The 25,666-nt window shown below is 35.4% G+C and overlaps 1 protein-coding gene across 1 annotated transcript in view; it reads right to left on the bottom strand.

The window, feature by feature from the left end:
- LOC150108732 (disco-interacting protein 2-like) overlaps positions 1-25,666 on the bottom strand; it is a 936,780-nt gene that overhangs the window by 319,657 nt on the left and 591,457 nt on the right. Inside the window, exon 25 of the mRNA XM_090416186.1 lies at positions 14,741-14,821. Within this exon, the coding sequence (XP_090272312.1) occupies positions 14,741-14,821 (81 nt within the window). The remainder of the gene's footprint in view (positions 1-14,740; positions 14,822-25,666) is intronic.

The following is a 25,666-nucleotide window of genomic DNA, read 5'->3' as shown; positions in this document are numbered from 1 at the left end:
CAGAAAAACTGAATTATACAGAATCACATTATGAGTTCTTAATCACAGTGCTTCTTATTTTGATATTTGAAATTATTACGACTATTATCAGAATTCCATGTATTCAAAAACAACTCATCATACGAGGTCCTGCAGCCACACAAATATCTCATCAAAACCATGTCTTAAATAAATTCACCATCATTGCACTTACTGCTGCCCTCTTAAGCAATGCATTCCAATCGCCGACCACTGCTCTCTAGGCAAAAAAAAAAGCCCCTTCTTATTCTCCTGGTAATTCCCTACTCTGTGGAACCCTCATACTCAATCTATGGTATCAATCATATTGACCCACTTTCCAATCCAACAGATTCTGTGGAATGTCTTTTCTCAATCTTTCTTGATATTCAGCATACCAGACATCAGAAACCACCATACTCAATCATCACTGAACCCCCTTTCTAATATTGTTGCATCCTTTAGAAAACTTGGTGACCAAATCTGTGCAAAGCAACCCATAAATGTCCTAATCAAGGACATTTATGGGTTGCTTTGCACAGGGCCAAACTTTGAGGGCCAAACCCAACTTGGATTACCTGACCAAGGGCCAGATCACTTTGGACCTTGAATCTTAGAACTAGTCCACTGCAGCTAAACTTAAGTAAATTTGTTAGTAGGTCTACAGTAAATACTAATTAATATACATATTTAATATTTTTAGAGTTACAATTAAAATTATAATCAAAATTATTTACAAACAGATATAGCTGCAAAATTTCTCAATAAAAACCACTTAAACATAAACACAAAGTTTACTAACAATTTCACTGAGAATATCACACTTATCTCAGTGAAATATCAGTGACTGAATGTCACATTGTGACACACTGCATTTCTTTCTTGCCACTATTTTATCAAAGTTTGGTGCCATGTGTGAAGTGGCCGTTCTTAATATGGCTTCTAAATTGATATCACTTAAAGATGAACGCTGTTTGGTTTTGTTCAAGTTCATGACCAAAAATGTTTGTTCACAAGTATATGTGCTCCCAAACATACAAAATACCTGGTAGGCAGTATCCAACAAACTTTTAAATTTATCCTGATCCAGAATAGATTTTGTTGTTTCATCCTAATATTGTTTCATCCTTAAGAAAACTTGGTGACCGAATCTGTGTAATAAAACTCTTGTAAAGCACTCTCCCTATGCTTGACCTGATAGCTTTCAGAACACCGGAGATCAATAACTTCCATCTGGAGTTCAACAGGTAGATTTCCTGCTTCGACAGAAAATGGATCCTCAATCACTTTTATGCGGACTTCGTCTTCATTCTTTTCTGAAACTCCTCACTTAAAAGTGATATGTGCTTCTTATATTTTCCACCCACCATTGAATGATATTCTGATGGAATATTCTCTCCACAAGTTAAGAAATGTGACATATCCCCCTTAGCAAGTTGATTTTCAAACAAACTTAATTTCATTTTGAATGCCTTTATAAGAGACATTAACTGAAAAAAAAAAACTTATTTTTTCCTTGAAGCTGTAAGTTAAGGTCATTCAAGTGACTCAAAATGTCATGCAAGAAAAATAAATCTTGATTCCGCTCTTCATCCATTATTTCTGGGAATTTTTCCATATCTTCTTGAGATTCCAAAAATTCGACTAGTTCATTTTTTAGAGCAGCAAAGCGTGACAAAACTTTACCACGGCTCAACCAACGTACATCAGTGGTATGGTAGATCCCATACTCGGCATCATTTTCTTCTAGAAACACCAGAAACATTCTGTGTTTCAAACCCCGAGCTCAAATATAGTTGACCAGAGCAAATACTATTTTAATCACATGATCAAACTGCAAAACCTTTGAACATAACACCTGCTGATGAATTAGGCAGTGAAATTTTGTCAATGTACCTGCATACTGTTCAATAAATATTACAGCACCAACATTTTTAGATGGGGCACCATCGGTGCAAACTGCTACTAAATTCTTGAAATTTAAGGATAGTTTTTCGGTTACACACATCTTTACTTTTTCTGCAATCTCCTTTCCTGTTGTTCTTCCTTTCATTGAACACAAACCAGCAAGCTCCTCTGTCACCTCAAAATTCTTATTAACATCTCTTACATATATTAAAAGCTGTGCAGTATCTTTCACGTCAGTACTTTCATCCATAGCAAGTGAATAATAGACAAATTCACTAGCCAATTTTTGCAGGTTATCTTTAAGATCCTTGGCAATATCAGCCACCCTGCGCTGAACAGTCATACGTGACAAACTGATATTTTCAAAATTATTTTTCTTATCAGGACACAATTTGGAAACGGCAATCATCAGACACTTTTTTTTATCAACTCTCCCTCAGTAAATGATTTGCCAGCACAAACTATTTCTTGTGATATTTTTAAGTTTACCTTTGTGGCAACTTCATTTGCAGATGTCACTTTTTTAAAGGCTTGTTGCTCACTGCTAAGGACTTTCAATAGCTTTGCTGTTTTTATTAGCTTTTCACTTGCATCGAACTTGCCAAGGTTAGGATGTTTCGATTCAAATGACGTCTCGGATTGTACTCTTTCGGCACAGTGATAGATTCCCGGCAAACAATGCACACTATTTTGTCCTTAAACAATGTAAAAAATATTTGTTTGTCCACTCAGGGTTAAATGCTTGATGTTCCGAATCTATTTTATGCTTTTTACTTAAGCTCATTGTGTCGAGATTGACAATATTAATTACAAAAAACTAATGATGAAAAACTCACAATAATGCAGGTTATGATAACAGTTATGTAATGTATTACTCCAGCTACAACCAACCAAAGCTACACTGCCAAAGCCAGTCAAGGCATGGTTGCTCTAAAACAACATTTTTTTGAGCAACAAAGCATGACAAAACTTTACCGTGGCTCAACCAACGTACATCAGTGTGGTATGGTAGATCCCCATCCTTAATGATTCATTCTCATTCGTAGACATCAAGTCATTATCATGGAGATGTAACTTTGAATTTCCCCGCAGCAACACTAGCGCTAACAAAACCTCGAAGCGATTGTAATAATTTGTTATTAAATACGACAGTGGGAATAACTCCAAATGCAATTTATTGTCGAGTTGAAAGAAACATGATTGTGACATTAATCGCATGAACGTAAACATGCAGTCTTAGTAAAAATTTAATTCAAATCATCTAATTTCATATTCCCCCGTATGATTACCATATTTTCCAGAGTATAAGATGCACCGGCCTATAAGACGCACCCCATTTTTTGTACACATTTTTTAGGAAAAAACTTTATCACTGAATATTATAATGAATTTACAGTATTTCAAATATAAAGTAATAAGTAGGTTTACTTTCAACAAATACCTAATCTAACTAGGAAAGAGTTTCCACCTTTTAATCTTTTTCGTCAAAACCCAGAAATTCATCTCCAGAGTTAAATGAAGAGACACTTGAACCTCTTCTAAATCAGTATTTGAGTCCTCATACAACAAATTGTCCTGTACAATCCAGTGCATTACTAATGCCACACTTCTTAAATGATTTAATCACTGTGTCAGTTTTCACAGCATCCCATGAAGTTTTGATCCACTCACAAACTTGTGAAATGCTAGGCCTCTTCCTTCTTCCTGGTGGCATAACCTCAAAATTTGAAGAGTGCATCCAGCTGTTCCACTTGTCCTTCATAAATCCCTTAAATTTATTAATACAGACATCTAAAGGGTGAAGCTGACTAGGTTAAACCTCCTGGAATTACAGCTAACTGAGTTTTCAATTCCTTGAGTTGATTTTTAACATTTTCTGTTCTGTGATTATCTGAGTATCGGCGTATAAGACGCACCCTGTTTTTCAGACCTATTTCCAAAGGAAAAAAGTGTGTCTTATACGCCGCCAAATACAGTAATTAATTTCAATCAGGCAGATGGGCCAAAATAAATGGTACTGCGGGCTGTATGTTGTGCAGGCCTGCCTTATACAATAGTACCATAATTTCCTTACTTCTACATGTCAGTATCCTAAATACCATTGCCATAATTGTAGTGCTGTCCTCACAATTTTAGCGATGTGTCCCTGAAATTTAATTCCTTATCCTCCTGTCCCTCCCTTTACCTCTCCAACATTCTCTAAAATATTCACACCAATTGTACATACTACACCTGTCTTTGCTTCCCGAATTTTAAAACATTACACACCACAACATTAAACTAGTAACCCTACTCACTTGGCCATTATCTCATTCTATTCAAGTCCTCTTCTAAGTCACAACATCTGCACTACACACCACAGTTCTTCCCAACTTGCCATGATCTGAAAATATCTGCATATCATCATGCAAACCTTTTCCAAATATATTAACATATAAGTAAATAGCAAAAGTCCCAAAACAGACCCCTGAGACACACCACTAGTGACTTTCCTCTTCCAGAATATTGCTAATGCCTAACAGACAGCCAATCTCCTACTTAATGCATTAATCTGTTATCTAACCTCATGTCTTTGAATTTTGTAATTGATTTGTCATGTGGTAATTATCAAATGCCTCTGCAAAATCTAAATATCATCACTGTATATATGAATTTACTGTTTCCAGTACATTTGTCAACTTATTTTAATAAGTTAGCAGATTGCTAAAATACAACTTTGCATTAGAACATATGATGATCAAACAGAATGCTGCTGTTGTCTATCCAATTCTTTATCCTCATCAACCTCTTCAACACTTTAAAACTACAGACAGACTGGCCTTAGCTTATTCAAATTCAAAGCCTTAGCTTATCACCTTTCTTATGAAGAGGAAGAATTTTGTCCTCTTTTCACTCCTTCAGCACTTGACTCAAGGTGGGAATCATCCATTAGTTGGGTGCCTTCAAGGTAGCACAGGAGTTAAATATTGGTGGTTCTCTCCATTACTTTAGATGGGACTGAAGTGAGTGAGATAGGGCAATAGTTTGACAGTAATGGTATATCACACTTCTTAGGTTGAACAAAATTCGATCTGCAAGCTGTGTGGTAGACACCATTGGAATAAGAGAGAATAAACAAGTTACATAGAACAGGAGTCAGTTTCTGGTGCACAAACCTTCAGGTCCAGGAGGCTTTTTTAGGGTCTCTAATTTGGAGAATATTCTTCTGATTTCTTTCTGGCAAAGGGAAAGCACTGAGTATTGTACATTTGGAATGGTCGGAATCATTTACCACGATCATTTACAACCAATTACAAATATTGGTTGTTTACAACCATGTGTTGTTAGTGTGTCGCAAGTCACTTTCACGAGGCATGGGAAGTTATTCCATCCTTTCTTTTATTCATGGGTTCAAAAATGATGGTACTTGATGATATTTCTGACATGAAAGTTACATTCTCCCACTAACATACTGATGTCATCTTTAAGATTAGCAGTTTCAGTTGGAAAGTTCAGAATTATGGCATCAAATTTCTTGTTGATGCCTTGATTGAGTTATGTACTGTTGATATAATGTTGCAGAGTTTGTTACTGTTGTTGGAGGCAGGTACACGTGTTACAGTGCTAATTATCAAGCAGTTTGAGCTTGGCTTCCAGTGTTCTGATTTTGGAGAAGAAAGTTTCATCCACAGCATTAAGGCAATGTTCAAGGTGAGACCCAATGTGCTCTGTCATCATTGCTTGTTGATGCTACTAGCTTTGCTTCATACAGTAAGCATAGTGAGCATTTGCACATGCTGATATTTAACTGAGCAAATAAATTGACCTGATGCATTCTAAGTACTTATAGGTTGTGTAGAAATATTCATCTCATTGGAACCGGGAGTTGTAATTTCCATTTATTGGAAATTTCTGAGGGAAAGCACTTAATAACAAAATATGAGACCACAAGTTTAGATTAACTTACACCCAAGCTCAACCCAGTGTAACCCCACATAGTATGGTTTAACTCCTCACAGGTTCTCAATCTTGAAGCAAATTTCAGATATTACTTGATTCTTTTGTCTTTCAATTCCTCCTATGTCCTCCATTTAATCATTTGGACTTATGGTCCATATGCAGCCCAAGTCCAACCAATGTGGTTCTTTTCCTGATTCTGTCTGGATATGACTCATGGTTATTATAATTTAGTATTGTTCATTAGTATTGTGCACAGTCCAGGAAGTCCAGTTAATATATTTACTTTAAACTTTCATTTTAAATGTGAAGAGTATTTGATCTTCTATTTGCTTACTCTATATGTTGCTACTGGAATTATTACTGGGTTTCAGCACTTGACATTTTTCCAAATTTTGTGGTCTACCCACTGAGGACTATCCGATATCCAGATGGAGCTTATTCTTTTCCAGAGACAGACATCAAGTTGCCAGTGAATTCTGTTCCCAAGTAGCTGAAATGTTTTTTTTTTTATATATCACATCTGTTTAATGTTGATGTCTTCTCCAATTATTCTAGATTTCATTATGGCAATTAATAAAAATAATGGGAAATTTTTATTGTCTTTATTTGAAATGGAATGAATATGGGTTTCTGTTCATTGTGGTGAATTTTGGACTGCCTTAGCAACTTACTGAAAAACCAAGGCTGGAATAGTAGGTGGGAATTTGAATCAAATAATAATGTGTTGAAGTTTTTATTCTTCCAAGGATTCTTTCACTAACCTAAACACAGCAATGTTTAAATCAAGTGAATGAAAACAGTAATTTTAACATGGAAAAGAAGAGAAGAAATTATAGGTCATCCACATGATGACGCTGTAGTACCAACAGAAATGAGATGAAAAGTGGCTTACAGAAGAGCATTCCACAAGAGATGAAACAAGATTACAGTCTGAGTTATCTATAGTATACTCAGAGGGAAAAGTAGCAAGGAAAAATCAACAATGTTGAGAGTAGTGAGGGCTATGTTGGAAAAGATACACAATAAAATACTTGGATGTCTCTTACAATGGACGAACTGGAAAAGTAAAGTCAGTTGGAAGTATGGTATCAGGCATCATGAAAAATTATCTCACTTTGGAGTGAGAAATCACCATTCCTATTCATTAGCTGTCTGAAGTAGCCTGAAGAAGTTTAGCATTTGGTCCCTAGAGCATGGTTTCCAGATGATATAAAAAATAAAATTTAAAAAATAAGAAAGAAAAAACATGATGGTAAGAACTTTGGTAAGAATATAGTAAATAAATATAAAGAAGGTAACAAAATATTCTAAAAGCTACTGAAAAGCTTAGAGACGGAAGAGAGTGCTGTAAAAGGAAACAAAGATGATGAAGGTGACAAAAACTGAAGATAAAAATATTTCAGATGTATGGAGTAATTACTTTAAAAGGTGGCTAAATGAAAGAAGCAGTGACAGCATGACGGTCAAAAACACACAACAGGAATGCAATTAAGAATACATATCAATACTTGAATTAGAAAAAGCCATGATATTTGACAGAAATGAACAAATACAGAAGTATAAAAGTTTTACAGTGCATAATACACTGCATAAGCTAGATAGATGGGCAAAATGAATGGCGGTATCAGTTTAATGCAGCAAAATGTAAGGTCTTGAGGTTTGGGAAACATCGATGGGACACTGCATACTCTATGGGAGGAGTTATACTGGAGGAAGTAGGGGAGACAAGAGATCTGGGGTTGATGATTGATAAAAGCCTGAAATTTAGGGAACATATTGCAAAGGTGGTGAAGGTAACACAGAGGATTGCTGCCATAATGAGAAGGACACTGACCTGCAGAGATAAAACAGTTATCATTCTGTTGTATAAGACCCTGATCAGACCACACTTGGACTATTGTTCTCAGATTTGGTCCCCAGGATTTGAAGGGGGTAAATTAACTGTGGAAAGGGTACAAAGGCAGATAACAAAGATGGTTTCAGGACTGTACAATGATAGTCATGAGGATCGGCTGAGGGAATGTGGACTGCAGAGTTTGGTGGATAGGAGGAGGAGAGGTGATATGATTGAGACTTTTAAACTGTTGAGAGGTGGTTGCAGCGTTGACACTGGGAAGTTCTTTTGCTTGGTTGAACAGCGGGAAGGAGTGATGACAAGAGGCCATCCCTGGAAGTTATGAAAGGAAACGGTGAGCAAGAGGGTGAGGAGTGGTTTCTTTGCATGGAGGGTGGTTGAACCATGGAATGCATTGCCTGATGGAGTGGTGAGAGCAAGAACGGTCAATGAGTTTAAGGAGTGGTATGATAGACTTTGTGTTTCTTGGGGGGGGGGGGGGGACCTCCCCTCAATGGGTCTTGATAGATTTTGTGTTTCTTAGGAAGGACCTCCCACAATGATTCTTTTGACTCCATGGAGACCTGAATAATAATAATAATTCAGAAAGGCTGGTCAGAGGGTCAAATCTCAGATAATTGGGGTAGAGTTCTCATAGCATCAGATGGAGTTCCTATTGAGTGCTCTGGTAAAATTTATGCAAGTATACTTGAGAAATAGCTAAGAAAAATAGTGGAAGGGAAACTTGGAATGGAAGAAGCAGGATTCAGACTAAATAGAGGTTGACAGGATCAAATTGTAACTTTCTGTTGGGTCCCCCATTGTACAATCTGTCTCCAAATGGTTCTATTTCTAGTCTTCTCGAACATAGTAATGAAGTTGGAGAATTCACTCTTTCTTTAGATGATGTTTTACTTTTAAATAAATCCTTTGTCATTTTATTGTCTGCTGCAATAAAATAACAAAGGCAATGAAAATAGGCAGAAACATTGAAGACATCAACCATTCTGAATGGAGAATCTAAAGAACAAATAAAATATTTCTGGCACAATTTAGACAAAATTAGCAAGAGCTGGTATCATAGGAAGTCAAATAAATTTATATGGAATAAGAAAAGTCAAAATAGAGTTTTTAATTTTTCAGGAAATGGTAATGTATACTAGAATATTAATTATAAAATCATAATTAATATTCTAGCATACATTTCTTGAAAAATTAAATGTTATGTATAACCAACGTATAAGCTTATCTACAAGAAAAAGTCAAAACACTAAATTAGCTGTATATCAATACAAGATAATGTTCTGAAAGCAGGATTAGAAATAAAACACTTGAACATAAATTGGAGAGCACAGATACGAGAGTTATGAGAAAGATGACATCACTGACAGTATCATATTAAAAATGAGGATAGTAGGAAAGAACTTGATAATGTTAGCATTCAGGAATGTGTTAGCAGAGCTATTCTCAGGTGGTAAGGACTTTTAAACTGAATGGAAAAAGCAAAACAAGTGTTCTCTGTAAGGATGGCAAGGAAAAGAGCCAGAGGAAGACCAAGATCTAGGTGGACTGATACAGTAAAAAGTGCCTTACAAGAAAGAAATATGAGATCTGATAATACTGAAGTCATGATAGATAGATCAATCTGGCAGACTTGAGTCTGAGAACAGGCAGCTAATAACTGTTGGAAGAAATGTGAGGTTCCATCACACTGGTCAAAGCAAAGGTCATATCTATATTTAAGAAAAATGACAGAAATGATTGTGGAAATACAGAGGAATAAGTTTATTAAGTACAAATTGCAAAATATACAGTGAATTTTTGAATTAAAGATTTTGAAATACTACAAACAAATAATAACAAAATAGATTATTAAAACATGAACAATCATGTTCAGACATTATCTATGTTTTAAAACAAATTATTGAAAAAAAAACAGATGAAAATTTAATTTGGAGACTCGTTTAGCCTTTATAGATTATAACAAAGCTTTTGAGTAAATACGAAGAAAAAACTATGGAGTATAATGAAAAAAACAACATTATACAAATCAAGTGGATATTAAATCCAACATTATTTCAAAGCCGAATACAGTAATTATAAAAGTTTCATACGAAATTTTATAGTTTCTGTAGTCAGCTTTGAAATAATGTTGGAGTTAATATCCACTTGATTTATATAATTTTGCATCGCCGAAATGAAGCCTTTTGACTCTTTATTTTAGTAAGCTATACAAAGTTTATATAAAGGGAAAAAAATAAAGTTACAATTATGTACTAAATTAACAAAAGAAATTGAAATTAATCAAGGTGTAACACAAGATCTAGTTTATCTACAACTCTACTCAATATATATATATATATATATATATATATATATTATTATTACACCATATATGGAGTTCAACAGACTCATTGTGGGGATTTCATTCAACTGACAACATATTTATCATATAGAATCTTAAAATCCTTAACACTGCTTGTATAAACAACACATTCTCGTAATGCATTCCACTCACTGACAATTCTCCATGTAAAAAATCTACTCCTCACACCCCTCTTCACAACACTTCTACATATCTTCCAGGGATGACCTATGGTTCTTCCCCTCTCACCCTCAACTTTTTATAATCGCCTCTGGGTTAATCCGATAAAATCCTCTCACTAACTTAAATGTCTATCATATCACCTCTTTTCCTCCTATCCATCAAACTCTGCAATCCACATTTCTTCAACCTCTCTCCATAGCCAGCACTCACCTCTGGACTCTGCTGATATCAAATTATTAAAATATAGCAAACAATAAAACAAGTTATCCAAAGTTAACCAAGAAGAAGGAAAAAAATATTCAGAAAATTTGTGGAACAACTAAAATGAAACTGGATAAATTAACAAGATGAGAAACCCAACTTAAATTTTAAAAAGTAATGGCTACTTCCACTATTATATGATTCAGAAATACAGACTGTTAAAAAGAAAACTCAGAGTAAAATAAAGATAGAATGAGATTTTTAAGAAAAACAAAAGGATGCACAAAATTACAACATATATAAAAAAAAAATGAAGACATCAGAAGAGACTTAGATATTTACAACATAAATGAAAAGATGAAGGAAATGGAAAAGAGAGAAATGGAAAGAGTATTTATTATATAGGTGGCTACCAAAAATTATTATTACTTATTATCTATATGGATACTCCATAGAGTCAAGACTCATTGCAGGAGACCCACTCTAGCCATTAACACAATACTTACCATACATCTCCTTAATCCTATTCACTGTTGGGGCAATCACAACCACCTCTGGAAATCCATTCCACTCATCACCACTCTCCAAATAAAGAACTTAGTCCATATACCCATACTAATCATGCTCTTAGGTAACTTCCAAATGTGACCCAGTGTTTCGGTGTTTTTCCCCTACACCCCCATGTATCGAAAAATTTCTTTTGTATTAATTTTATAGAATCCTATTAGTAACTTATAAGTTCCTATCATATCCCCTCTCCTCTGCCTGACAGCTAAATACTGCGATCCACATGCCCTAAATCTATCCTCATAAGGAACATTCTACAGACCTGCCAGCAACTTGGTCACTACTGTGAATCATTTCCATCACCTCCCGACAAGAAATGCAGGTGACCAAATCTGTGCACAGAAATCAATGTGGCCAAATCATAGCCTTATAAAGAGGGATAATAACCTACTTATCTTTATCATCAGTGTGTTCTTCAACATACAAGTAACCATCTGAGCTATTTTGACAACTCTTGCAATATCTCTGAATTTCAAATTTCTATCTATCATCACCACATCAATTTCCTGTAAACTATACCAATCAGTATGATACAAAGCATGTAATCTTTTCATCCCAAAGTGCATTTTAGAACACTGAATTGACAACCATTTTCTTTTGCTTACACTACCAATTTATTTAAGTCATTCTGCAAGATATCTACATCACCTTTATCAACTATTGCCCTCCCTAGTTTTGCATCATCAGTAAACAACAATATCCCCCTTCAAATGTTACACTATATCATTAATGTACAAAACAAAGAGTAGTGGTCCTAGTACAGAGTCCTGGGACATTCCACAAGTCACCCTCATTTGTCTTGATTCCACTCCCCCATACACCATTGGTGTCTGTCTATCAGCCACCACCTTCATATCCATTCCCATTTACTCCAACTTATGTAATAATTAATAATGTAATAATTTTCGAGCAGCATTCTGTCAAATGGCTTTGCAAAGTCCAGTAGTATCATGTAGCCATTTCCTTTATCCAATTCCTGGCACCTTATTATAAAATGTGAATAAATTACTGAGGCAGGATCCACCTTTTACAAAGTCATGCTGCCCCCCCCCCCTATAGTTTCACATTCCTATCCACTCATTCCTGAATTTTACTTTTAACCAACTTTTCCAATACTTTAATCACCACTGCAGAGATACTAAGTGGCCTGTAATTTGCTACTTTTTGTCTTGAAGCCACCTTCATGTAATGGAACTATCTTGCCCTCTTTCCAATCCCTTGGAACCTTGCCACAGCCGAAACTTAGATTAAACAACTTCATCAGAGGCACTGCCAGTTCACTTGCACATTCTCGTAGCACACAAGCTGACACTACCCAGGCCCAATGCTGTATTCACGTTGATATTTTTCAATATACTGAATACCTCCAGTTCACCTACATCAATGCTCACATCAGTCTCTGTCACCTCAGTAATGGCAAACTCACCACCTGGATGATATACCCTTGCAAAGTGATCACTTAGTAACTGAACTATTTCTTCTGCTTCTGTCACTTTCCTATCATCAGCACTGAGTAAAATTATCTTTCCATAATCATTCTTTCTCTTACTTGCTATGTAGCAAAAAACCTCTTTTGGATTTACTTTGGCCTGCTTAGCTAACTTTCTCTCAAAATCTGATTTACCCTTCCTTACCACACTAGCCACCCTTCTTGTTTGTGCTTTATATTGCTTATGGGCATTCTGATCACCTTTTTGTTTATATTCCTTCCACAATACTTTCTCTTTTTTTTGCAGCTCCTGCTTTATATTGCTAGTCATCCATTTAATCCCTACTTGGTTTATCCTCCTGACCCTGGGTATGTATGCTGATATTGCTCTGCTCAAACAATCCTTGACTGCGTCCCATGCACTAATTACATTCATTTCATCTTATCTCCCAAGACACTGCTCCAAGTTGGAGCAGTAAGATTAAAATTGTACTGCTAGCATGAAATGTTACACTTATCATAATCACCAGCTTTGTACTTCCATATAAACTTGACTGAAATTTCCACATGTTGAGCAACCTCCCAGGACAAGACTGCATGGTCACTTTCCCCAATTGGAGGTAGAACTGCTACTGTAGTTATATATAGGTCCCTTCCATAACATGCGGTTTCAAGTAATTATCCTTTAGTAACTGTATAAATTCCATTTCCATTTTCCCATGTGCCCTTTCTTCCTTCCTTCCAGTCTATATCACTATGGTGGCCTACACCCATTGTGCTAATCTGCTGATGCATGTTGTCCACATCTTCTTCTGGGCACCCAGTCTACAAAAACAACCAACAATATATTTTATCTTAATGGCTTCTATCTCACACCAGACAGCCTCAAATGAACAATTTCCATCAGATCTACAATCTACCTTAACTATGATTTTTGTTGGTTCAAGTTCTTCAGTTATTATTAATACCTCTCTTCCTGATCTATTTCCTCCAACTTCTCTGAAAATACAATATCTATTACATTCCATTCCTGTAACTACATCATTCTCTGACAACCATCTGTTGATGCCAATTATTTCTGGCCAAGTCAAGCTGATCAATGCTAAAAACTCCTCTCCTTTATTTCTGATGCTTTGGGCATTCATATACATGCATTTAGATCCACAGTTACTGTGACATAATGTCATTACCTGCCCATTCAGATTCAAAAAACCTGGGAAACTGCACTCAACTGCTAGATGCATGCTTGATAGATTTTCCCCCTTAATATCTCTAGTTTCCCTGGTTTTGCACTTCGAAATTCTCAAATTAGTAGATAAAACATGGATCAAAGGGAAAGGGCCAGCTGCAAGATGGGAAGACCGGTGAAGCAGGAACAGGCAGAAGAGAAGTTTTTGTTGAGAAGAAGAAAAAACATTATGTACTCTGTTACATAACTAACATTATCCATCAGTTTCTATGAAAGCTGCTGTTTATGTAACATTTGATTAATATAATTTTTGTTCAGTGCATCATAAGTGGATTAGATAATCCAAGAACTTAGAGATAACTTTGTTCTTTATATTCATCATATTGATTTACAGGATCAACTGTGTGAGATAAATTTTTAATAATATTAAATTCTATATTTGGATCTTCATTTTAAAATCACCTGGAATATCATCTATATACACATTACATTACAGCAACTAGCACCATACCATAGTAAACTACATAATCTGCCTAGTCTGACAGATTATGTAGTTTATTCCATTTAACCTAGAGTTCTTTCTTATAAAGGCACTAGGATCTTCTGTTGGTTTTTTCATTCTAAAGTTACTTTTCTTTTTCAAGTTGTGATTATCAGATAATAAATTTTCTTCTATTTTTGTTGTAGAGATCAGTGTAGTGAGGTATTCTAGATCATTTGAGGATGTGCATTGTTGCTAGGGTTGTGTATATGCTGTCCAAAACTTGAAGATTTTTAGTGCATTTTTTGTTTAAATGTGGTTGCTTTATGAATGTTTCAGAGTTTGTTCTCTAAAACCCCAAGTCACCTCTGTCTACATTATTACCAAACTGATCTCTCACCAAGTGATGAAAATCATATACTGCCTAATGACATTCACAAACTTGCCTGTCACAGCAGGATTTGACCTCAGTCAGTTGGATGAAGAGCAAGAAGCCATCTATTTGAATTTCATATAAACATTCGGATCAATTAAATTTGCATAATTAAATTTTAAATGTGTGTGTATATAATTTAATGCACTCAAAGTATGAAAGTATTGAAAAAATAAATAAATAAACACCAATAGTTGTAAATATTATACATTACAGGCCCAATAAATCCAAGAAGGCCAGAACGAACCCAACTATGTTCATTAACAGGTTGTCCATCAGAATACAGTGGCTGCATCTGCAACATATATCATAAATGCAATTTTTTTTCTGCAGAATTAAATAATTCATCATTTTACAAGATATAAATATAAATAATCTAATTTGCATGCATGAGCCAGTTGAAATCTTAGTCACACTATTTTATTTTTATTAATTTAAGGTTTGTGAACTGAAGGAATATACAAATGTTTCTAGAACAGGCTTAAAAAAATAATAAATTCCATGCTTAAATATAAAAAGGCAACAGGCTTCATTTTGGCGATGAAGCCTGTTGGCTCTTTATATTTAAGCAACTTAATAGGTGCACCTTTTGGACAACTCGTATAGCAGAGTATATAAGTTCTTTTCGCTATACCCGTTGGTATTAATTTGGTCTAGCTACTCGCTGATGAAGCCTCAAAAAAGGCTGAAACCGGTCTGGGTAGTGACCTCCTACCATAATGTAATAATAGCATACATTTCCTAGGAAGTGTGTTTTTACATTATGGAAAATACCAAAGAATAGCAATCAGAACTTTACTCACCTTTGCAACGAGTTGCCCGGTATTGTACTACGTACTAGGACTACTTGCATTAGCTCACACTAGTATTCGCCGATACTTTTATAGTTTACTATATTCGGCATGAAACTCTCTGATTCCAATCTCTGAGTTTCTTATTCGGTTTTAAAACAATGTAGGATTTAATATCCCCTTAATTGAAATAATAAATTCCATGCCTCATCCTGAGATTTGAACCCTGAGTTTTACTTTAAAGAAGCAAATGCTTTTATTCACTGAGCTACTGAGACAGGCTATTTAACTACACCATGAGATTTCATTAAATAGCACTAAAACCAATGTTACGAGATAATGTACTCATGAAGTATAACCAAAACTGAATCTGAATGGTCTGGTATCTGGGAATTAGGTTTCCAGGACACAGGTGAAATTGCATGTGAAATGTAGTTATCCATTTTACTATTTACATTGTGCAAATTTAACATCTTGAGAGATGTTAAATGAAAAGCAAAAATGAAAACCTTGCAAAAAAAAACCTTTCATATACACAGCCTTAAAGGATAATTTTTTTTTATTCAGACAAGATTATAATAATTTACTACAGTCATAACCAATAATCAAATGAATTTCTGTATGTGAGTGTCTGCTCACACGTAGAAATTCCTTTAAACACTGGCCATTTATTTTTTCTTCAACAAACGAGCACCTCCTCATTTCAAATGTAGTTTCATTGCAAGGGCATATATCACAAACTGTGAGGTATCCACTCTTAACAGCAATAGAATCCAATGAACTGCACTATCTGATCAAAGAACTAGTGCAGTATGATATTATCATGGCCCAACATCAAAATGCTAAATAATAAGTCAACACTCCATATCACTATTTCACTGTGGTTGTTTCAGAGAGGATCTTCTTGATAACAAGATGACCCATTTCACAATTGTCAAAAAAATTGTGAAAGGTGTGCGTGAACACAGAGAAGCTTAAGGTTATAGTGATTTATAAAGAATGATCTACTAAAGACAAGAGTGGGTGCATAATGTCTGTAGAGTGCACCTCATGGTCACTCTACAGACATTAGTGTTGCCAGCAGTGTGAGGACCTCTGTAAGAAAATATGTGGAATATGCGGTATATGTGGAACTACAAGGGTGGGGGGGGGTGATTATGAAAAGCTCAGGAGACAGTTTGCAGGTGTGGCACGGAATGAGGAGTTAGCTGGAAAAGAGATCAATGCAGCTTGGGGGATTTTCAAAAACTATCTAGTAGATGCAATGTCTAAATGTATTCCAAGGGTGAGAAGGTTAAATAAGGTAGGTATGAAATGGATGAACATAGAGATTAAGCATGCGATACAGAGGCATTATGGAGGCAGCATAAGAGAAGTGGAAATAACCAATTCCATGAGGACTACAAAGATCAGGCAAGGTAGGTGACATGGTTGGTGAGGGTAGCTAAAGTGAGATATGTACAGCAGTTAGCTAATAAAGCCAAAAAGAATCCTAAGGAATTCTTTCGATATGTAGCCATAAAAAGAAAGAATGATTATGGAAGGATGACACTGAATGAAGAAAATGGTATAAAGACAGCTATTGCAGAAGGTGTGGTGGAGATACATAATGAGCAGTTCATAAAGTTCTTTCAATCTTGTGAATGTGACTTCATGGAGAGATTGAGAGCAGTTGATAATGGGGAAGAGAGAATGACTGTAAGTGAGCAAGAGGTGTATGGGGAGTTGAGCAAACTAGATGAAAATAAGGCTGTGGGATTTGATAATATATCACTGCGTATTCTGAAGGAATGTGCCAGGGAGTTGCCACCTGCCTTGACATATTTTTTTAATACGAGTCTTGCACTTGGTCAAGTTCCTAAGGAGTGGAAAGAGGGCAAGATTGTGCCACTTCATAAAGGAGGCGATTGAACTCAAGCATCAAACTATAGGCCTATCTGTGTGTCAGGTGTTGTGGTTAAGTTGTTGGAAAAGCTTGTGAGAAATAGGATCCAGAGTTGGGTTGATAACAATGGTATTATCTTTGATGGACAGCATGGATTTGCTAAAGGGAGGTCATGTTTTAGTAATCTACTTACGTGTTACAATAAAGTGACTGCTTCCTTGGACAGAGGAGAAGGATACACAGTAATATACTTGGATTTCGCAAAGGCTTTTTATAGAGTACCTCATGATAAGTTGACAGTCAAACTAGAGCAGATGGGGTTGGATATTAGATTAGTGCATTGGATTGGAGACTGGCTATCTGACAGGTATCAACGTTGTGTATGAGGGAGCAATATCCAGGAAAAGGAAAGTTACTAGTGGTGTGCAATGGGCCTAAAACAGACCTCAGGGGTCTGTTTTAGACCCATTGCTGTTTAACTTGTATATTAATGATATTGGTGAAGATTTGGATGGAGATATTCAGTTGTTTGCAGATGATGCAAAGTTGGGATGAACCATGAAGAGTAGAGAAGATGTTGTGGCCTTACGAGAAGACTTGAATAAATTGAGTGATTGGGAATGGGGGGATGCGAGTTGAATGTTGCAAAATGTAAGATTTTAAAATTTGGAAAACAAAGATGGGATGCAGAATTTATGCTTGGTGAGGATATATTTTCAGAGGTAGAGAAACAAGAGATCTCAGGGTGATAGTGGATAAAGATCTGAAATTTAGGGGACACATAGTCAAAATTTTGAAGATAACACAAAGGCTTCTGGGAATGATGTGGAGGACACTGACATGTAGAAGTAGGGAGATTCTTGTTCCATTGTATAAGGCTTGATTAGGCCACATATGGACTATTGTGCCCAGATTTGATCACCTGGTTTTCAGAAGGATGAAGAGATGTTGGAAAGGGTCCTGAGGTGACTGACTAAGGTAGTTTCTAACCTCTGGAATGTTGGGTATGAGGAAAGATTGAGAAGATGCTACTTGCAGAGTCTGATGGACAGGAGGAAGAGGGGGAGATATGATAGAGACTACAAGTTAGTAAGGGATTGTTATAGGATCAATGCTGGAGAGGTTCTACAGAAAATAGTGGGAGATCAGGGGAGAATCAGAGGTCATCCCTTGAAACAATAAAGAGGGTGTGAGTAGAGGAATGAGAGGCAGGGTTTCTTAATGCAGAGCTGTGAATGATTGGAATGCCTTGCCTGAGAGTGTGGTATCTGCAGAGAATTTGAGTGTGTTTAAAGCATGGTATGATGAACTGTGTGTATGATAAAAGTACCTCCCAGATGAGTCCTTGACTGCATGTGATCTTGAATAATAATAATAATAATTGCTTAAAGTTTTTTAACTTGGGTATATTATGTATTCAAGATATCAAGTAATTTTATATAAACTTGGTTTTTAATCCTATTTCGCAAGTAAGCAAACAGACAAGCATGTCAAGTTTGCGCCTGCACGTAAGTGATCAGAGCTTAATCCACCTTTACCCCGAGTTGCGCAAACTTGACTTACTTGGGAAATAGGATTAAAAACCAAGTTCATATAAAATTACTTGGTATCTTGAATACATAATATACCCAAGTTAAAAAACTTTCTACATCTATCTCTCATCCTGAGATTTTATTTAATAACGGCAAAGCACCTTGTGGCAACTCGTTTAGGTAAAATTCATAAGCTCTGCATTACTTCAACCTTAGCATTTCCAGGTCTGGCTCCCACTGATGAGACCTCAATAAAAGTCGAAACCAGTGCGGGCCTGGCTATGAGAGGCTCTGCTTGGGAGTAGGTTTTTGCCTGTCTCTGAGTGGGGCCACCGTTGAGATTATGGCTCTGCTTGGTAGTGGGGGTGAGCCTACCACTGGGTAGAGCCAATGTTGAGAAGTTCTTCTTGGTGACGGGTTGAGCATGTCAACGAGTGGAACAACGCTGAGTTGGGTGATCTTTCAGAATAGTCTTATTTTTAGAGCCCACTTCACCTATACAAAGGTTGAAACCGGTATGAGTAGTGACCACTGCCTTTAATGCATAGCATCATACACCTCCGCAAGGGGATGTGCTTTACATTAAGGGAAAAATACTAAAGAAAGTGATCAGATCTTAATCCACCTTTACCACGAGTTGCCTCAGACTTGCACTACGTGCAGGCGCAAACTTGACTTACTTGTCTGTTTGCTTACTTGGGAAATAGGATTAAAAACCAAGTTTATATAAAATTACTTGGTATCTTGAATAAATAATAATTGCTTTTTTTTTTTTTTTTTTTTTTGGAAGCAGTAGAGATAATAGCTGAAAGAAAAAAAGCCTGCCAACTCTGCCAGAGATGATTTAAATCAGCTTCAATTGAAAAGAATTAGAAAATGTTCATAGCTTCTTAGAAATTATTTGAATTCGGATCTTTCTGACCTAAGTGTTCTAACCATTCTTCCGAGTATGCATGAAAACATCAAAAAAGAAAAAAAAAACTCAATCCCTTTCAACATGATTAAAGTATCTGATCAAAACTGGGGTTAAAAATTATTACTGAAATACAGTTGTTAAGTTATGAACATGTGATTTTTTACAAATTAACAGAATTTTTTTTCTTAGTAATGAAAATGCACTGTATGATGGCAGATGGGTGTCATTAGTATTGTGAATGCAAAAAGAAATAATATAGCAGGTGATACAAATAAGTCTTTTTTTTAAAAAGACTTATTTGTATCACCTGGAAAATATTCACAATTAAGTAGTGATTGCTAATAATTACTGCTAGTATTTTGCTTACTTTATGGCAGTGTGATTGAGTGTGTTTATTTGTGAATCTTATTATGTGATATTGTTTAAAAAAGCAATTTTATGTTGTACCAATGCATACAAGAAAAATGGCATCCTTATTCAATAAGTTTAACATGAAGGAGTTTGTGTGATTATAGTTTGTGTTCAATGTACTCATTTTAAGAGTCAATGGCTTATGGTATGAAAACAAGTGGACAGAGAGAGGGTGAGATGGAAATGTAAGAAACCGTAGGATGTAGCTTGAAGCAGTGCCATGGCATAAGAAACTACAGAGAAAGAATATCAATAGCTAGGAAGTAGTCAAGGATTGGTTGAGGGAAGCAGCGTCAGACTGCATACCCAGAATCAGGAAGATAAGTTGGAGATAAATAGCTGAGTAGTATTATAAAGTGGGAGCTGCATAAAAGGAACATTATGAAGGGAACATAAAATAGGCAATATAAGAGGGTTAAAATTAGGATATGAGAGAAAATTAGTTAAGCAGGCCAAAGGAAATTTCAAAGGTTATTTTGCTATGTAGTGACTAAGAGGAAGAATGATTAAGAATGATTATAGAAGGATAACTTTAATCAGTGCCAATCACAGGAAAGTGACAGAAGTTGAAGAAACAGTTGATGTATTAAGTAATCACTTTGCAAGGGTCCATTATCCCAGTGGAGATGCCGACCTAGGCAAACTGATGTCAGAAATGAGGTAGATGAGCTGGATACACGTATTGAAAAATATAAATGTATAGAGCAGTGGGATTGGATGGTATGCCAATCCATGTATTACCAGAATTATGGTGGAAAAGGTGGTGCCAGTTCGATTGTAATACAATCGAAATGGCACCACCTCTGCTCAAGTCATTCAGTCAAAGTCTCAGCTCTGGTAAGGTTCCAAAGGATCGGGAAAGAGAACAAGACAGTTCCATTACATAAAGGTGGTTCCAAGAATAAGCAAATGATATGATAATTATAGTCTAATGAGTGGTGGTTAAGGCTTGGAAAAGTTGGTTAAAAGTATAATTCAGGAATGGGCATATAAGTAATAATATCCTTTGTAAAAGGTAGATCCTACTTAAGTAAATTTATTCACACATTATAATAGAAAAACAGCAGAATCTGATAAGGAAAATATCTATAATAATACTGCTGCAAAGTGTTTAACAGAATACTACAGGAAAATCAATTTCATAAGCTAGAGAAAATGGGAATGTATATGAAACTGGTGGAATTGGTGTGTGTGTGTGTGTGTGTGTGTGTGTGTGGAGGGGGGGGGTTGACAGGCAGACACCAGAGAGTGAAATCTAGGAGAATGAGAGCAACTAGTAGAGTACCTCAAGGCTCTGTACTAGGACCACTACTGTTCAATTTGTATGCCAATGATATTGGCAAGAATGATTTAAGAAATATATTCAATTGTTTGTTAATGACACAAAACTGGAGATGATAATAGTTCATAAAGGTGATGTGTAGACATACTACAGGATGATGTAAAGAAATTAGCAGTGTGGGTAAAGAATAATGATTATCAGTTTAATGCTGCAAAATGTAAAATTATGGGAAGAGATTACATATTGTATATCACACAGATGGTATGGATTACAGAAAATTGATGAGTTTAGGGATCTAGGAATGATGGTGGAGAGAGAGAGAGTCCAAAGTTCAGAGGGCATTTTGAATAGTTGGAAAAATGGCGAAAAGGATTACATGGATGTTGAAGAACACATTAACAAGGGGATGAAGAGGTTGTGGAGAGGTTTCAGAGATGAGTGACCATGCTGGTGACAGGTCTATGAAATGATCATTATGAGGATAAATTGCAAATGTGTGAGTTGGAAAGTGTAGTTGACAGGTGGAAAAGAGGGCACATGACAGAAATTTATAAGTTACTAAATGGGGGGGGTTGATTCTATAAGACACATACAGGACATTTTTCAATACATGAAGAGTAGAAAGAGAGAGAGATAGGTGTCAGCTTTGGATGTTGTGTACGAGCATGTCTGGACAGTTCATTGCCGACAATTGATCATGGGAAAATTCATTGCGTGGACTATTCATCACAAGGAAAATTCATTGCGGGAAAATTAATCGCACGAAAATTCTTCATGGATATATGTTAAAAAAAAAAAAAAAAAAGAAATATTTCCCATATAAGAAATATTTTTAAAAATGTAGAAAGTATTTTACCTTGGGTATAATAAATGTTAAAAATACCAAGCTATTTTAAACCTGGTTTTACTCCATTTCCCAAGTAAGCAAACATACAAACAAGTCAAGTTTGCGCCTGCACATATTGGAAGTCTAGCTGACCCTCAAAGTAGTGCAAGACCAAGGCAACTCTTGGTAAAAGTAGAATAAGCTCTGATCACTAATCTTAATATTTACCCTTAATGCAAAGCACATCTCCTGGAGGAGATGTATGATGTTTTGCATTAAAGGCAAGGGGCCACTACCCAGACCAGTTTCGACCTTTATTGAGGTCTCATCAGTGGGAGCCAGGCTAGAAATACCAAGATTTAGTAATACAGAGCTTATAAGTATTTTACCAGAACAAGTTACCATAAGGCGTTTTAACCTTATTTAAAAAAAGGTTAAATTTAATAAGGTTAAATTTAAAAACTATTCTAACTATTAATAGTTAGAATAGTTATTAGAGAGAATAAAATATTTAAGAATGGTTAAGGAGAAAGGGCACAATGTTTAAGAATATTTATTCTTCTAATTGTGCACTATTTTTCTGTTCTGCACATTTAGACATCCATCCATCCATGTGTGCTATATTTTTTATCTGAACTAATTCAGAAGGTGACGTGTTTCAGTTATTGAATATACGTGCATTTTGAAAAAGACTCCACTTTTCCTGCATACAAAAGACATGTTGTATGATGCTACCGTTTACAGGGCTAGTTTAAGATCATAGGTTCACTTCTGAGTAATTATATTAAAGAAAATGATAATAAAATTATGTAAATCCTATCATCATTATGTAAATCAGCATAAGCTAAATTGCCATCTGCAGGTGCAATACTACTCTTTACCTTTTCCTCCAATACTAGTATTTTATAACACTAAGAAATATTAAATTTTATATTTAGTCTTCTTTACTGAAAAAAAAAATATACATAGATGCACAATTAATTACTTCTCTTGTGAAACGTTTAAAAATAAACTGTAAATAAACTACATCCAAAAATAAACTGTAATCAGAAATACAATGTTAACAACCGACTCAATCGCATACCCTCTCCCACCAATGAGCTCTGGATTCAAAACTCACAATGGGCACGGATGTTTGTAATTGTTTTTAGGTAAGAGATGAATTTCATTGTCTGCCGTGAGACCACAGCACTGCTTACTGGAGGCCTGAAGTGGCCTGAGTGGTTTCCAAGTTAGGTGAGAGAATTTGAGCAGCATTTCAGAAACAGGTTAAAATGAATAAAAATTACAATGAAAAAAACTGAAATTAGGAAACTCACCGATCAATAAATATCTTACTTTCATTGTATAAGAATAAAAATATTATGAAAATCTAATTATAATCTAAACAAATGATACATAAATAGATTAAAAAAAACTATATTCTGTGAAATTTATCTTGCACTGCTTTTAATTTTTATATACTGGTATCAATGCAATATCATTTAAATTTTCTAACGAATAACATTTTCAGTGATGAATAGTTCCTGCAATGAATTGTCCGTGAACTATGTACAAGGGTAGCAAGTAAGTGTGTGCATACTAGATTTTTGCTTGGAGAGTTGTGAGTGACTATGGTTTGTTTGTTTTTTGAGTTAAATGGCACAAAGACATCTATGATCAGGCTGCACCACAACACATGCAATAAATAAGCAGCACACACATATAAAAATTGAAATAATGACAACATTCATAAATGAAACATTTTTAAAAGCATACTAAAGTAAAACACCAATAAAATCAATATAGAAACCAAATGTAAAAAATGGATACAAAACAGCTATAAAAAGAATTATAAAAAACTTATTGAAATTCATAAAACATACAAAAAAGTAGGTTATTAAAAAGCATATTTACAAGTTAAACTAATAAGTTATATGAGATGGTAAAGATCAATACTCTGTAAAAGTTTAAAAACCAGGGTTGTAATGAGTTGGATAAAATCTTAAGTGTGTGGCACTCAGGCAGATTATAAAATTGGCTAAAATAATGACTGTGCTCATTTGCAAAATATGAGTGATGAATGGCCCAGAGTCACAAAACTCACACATGAGCATATCTTAACCCCTCGGTAGGAAGGAACATGTAAGATGATTATGACTTATGCAGAGCTGAGCAAGAACTCCTTCCATTTGAACCCTGTACAGGCTACAGTGATAATTAAATTTCAGACTTAAATTGGTAGAGCTTATTATTAGTCTCTCTGTTCCAAGATAGCTGCTACTGGGATAGGAGTTCATCATCATCACCATCAAATTTCTGACATGTACCCTCAAGGGGTGTTACAGGATATGATAGTACTACATGAAAAACTTACATCATCACTAACTTCCTATCAACAATTTTCCTCGAAATCAATCTGTTACCTGTGAAGACTCCAACATTATCAGATTTTATATTTCTCTCTTCTAAGGCACTTTTTACTTTATCAATCCACCTATATCTTGGTCATCCTCTGGGTCGTTTTCCTGCCAACCTGGCAGAGAACACTTGTATTGCCAATCTTTCCTCACCCATTCTGTTTAAATGACCATACCACCTGAGATTAGCTCTACTAACATATTCCTGGATGCTAACAATATTAAGTTCTTTCCTAATATCCTCGTTTTTAATTGCCATTGATGCCATCTTTTTACACCCCTAATCTTTCTCAGGACTCTCATATCTGCAGTCTCTAGTCTATGGTCAAGTGTTTTATTTCTAACCCAGCTCTCAGATCCATAAGTTAAAATTGATTTGAACACTATCCTGTATACACCTAATCTAGGTATTTTGACTAATTTCTCTCTTATTCCATATACATTTATTCAGTTGACTTCCCACCATACCAGCTGTGTTGATTCTGTTGTCTATTTCCATATTTAATTTATCATCATCACTAAAAATTGTGCCTAAGTAGCTAAAATGTTTTACTTGTTCTGTAGATTCTCCATTCATAATGCAGTTAATATTTTCAATGCTTCTGCCTATTTTCATCGTCTTTGTCTTGTTACTGCTGACCTTCATACCATATCTATTACAACAGTTATTCAATTTAGGCAGGGAATCTTGCAGACTTGTAGCAGATTTATTTAGAAGTATAACGTCATCTGCATAAAGCAAAGAGCTGAGATTACCATTTCAAATTTTGATATCAGTTTAAAGTGTTTTATGAAAGGTGTATAGTGTGAATTCTTTCGTGAATTGTGCTCCATTTTTTTCTCAGTAATACAAGTGTTGTTTAGTAGTTCTGCTTTAGAGTTTTGTTGTTACATATCGTGTTATTTTTGAGTTATGGAGAACGCGAAGTCACAGTCAGGAGTATTGGCGGCAGAAGAAAAGATAAGTTATTCACTATTTGGTATAGATGAGTATAGCATTTATATATGTGTATATATACATTTAGCGTTTATATATATATGTAATACAGTGTTTATATAGCATTTATATATAATTAACGATTACTTTAGTAGTTCCTC

This window comes from Typopeltis vanoorti, chromosome 3 (genome assembly GCF_054136105.1).
Source record: "Typopeltis vanoorti isolate ZY-2024b chromosome 3, IOZ_Tvanoo_1.0, whole genome shotgun sequence".
In the NCBI taxonomy this organism is placed as follows: domain Eukaryota; kingdom Metazoa; phylum Arthropoda; class Arachnida; order Uropygi; family Thelyphonidae; genus Typopeltis; species Typopeltis vanoorti.
The sequence above is the reverse complement of the archived record's forward strand: the minus strand, read 5'-3'. Positions and strand labels throughout refer to the sequence as shown.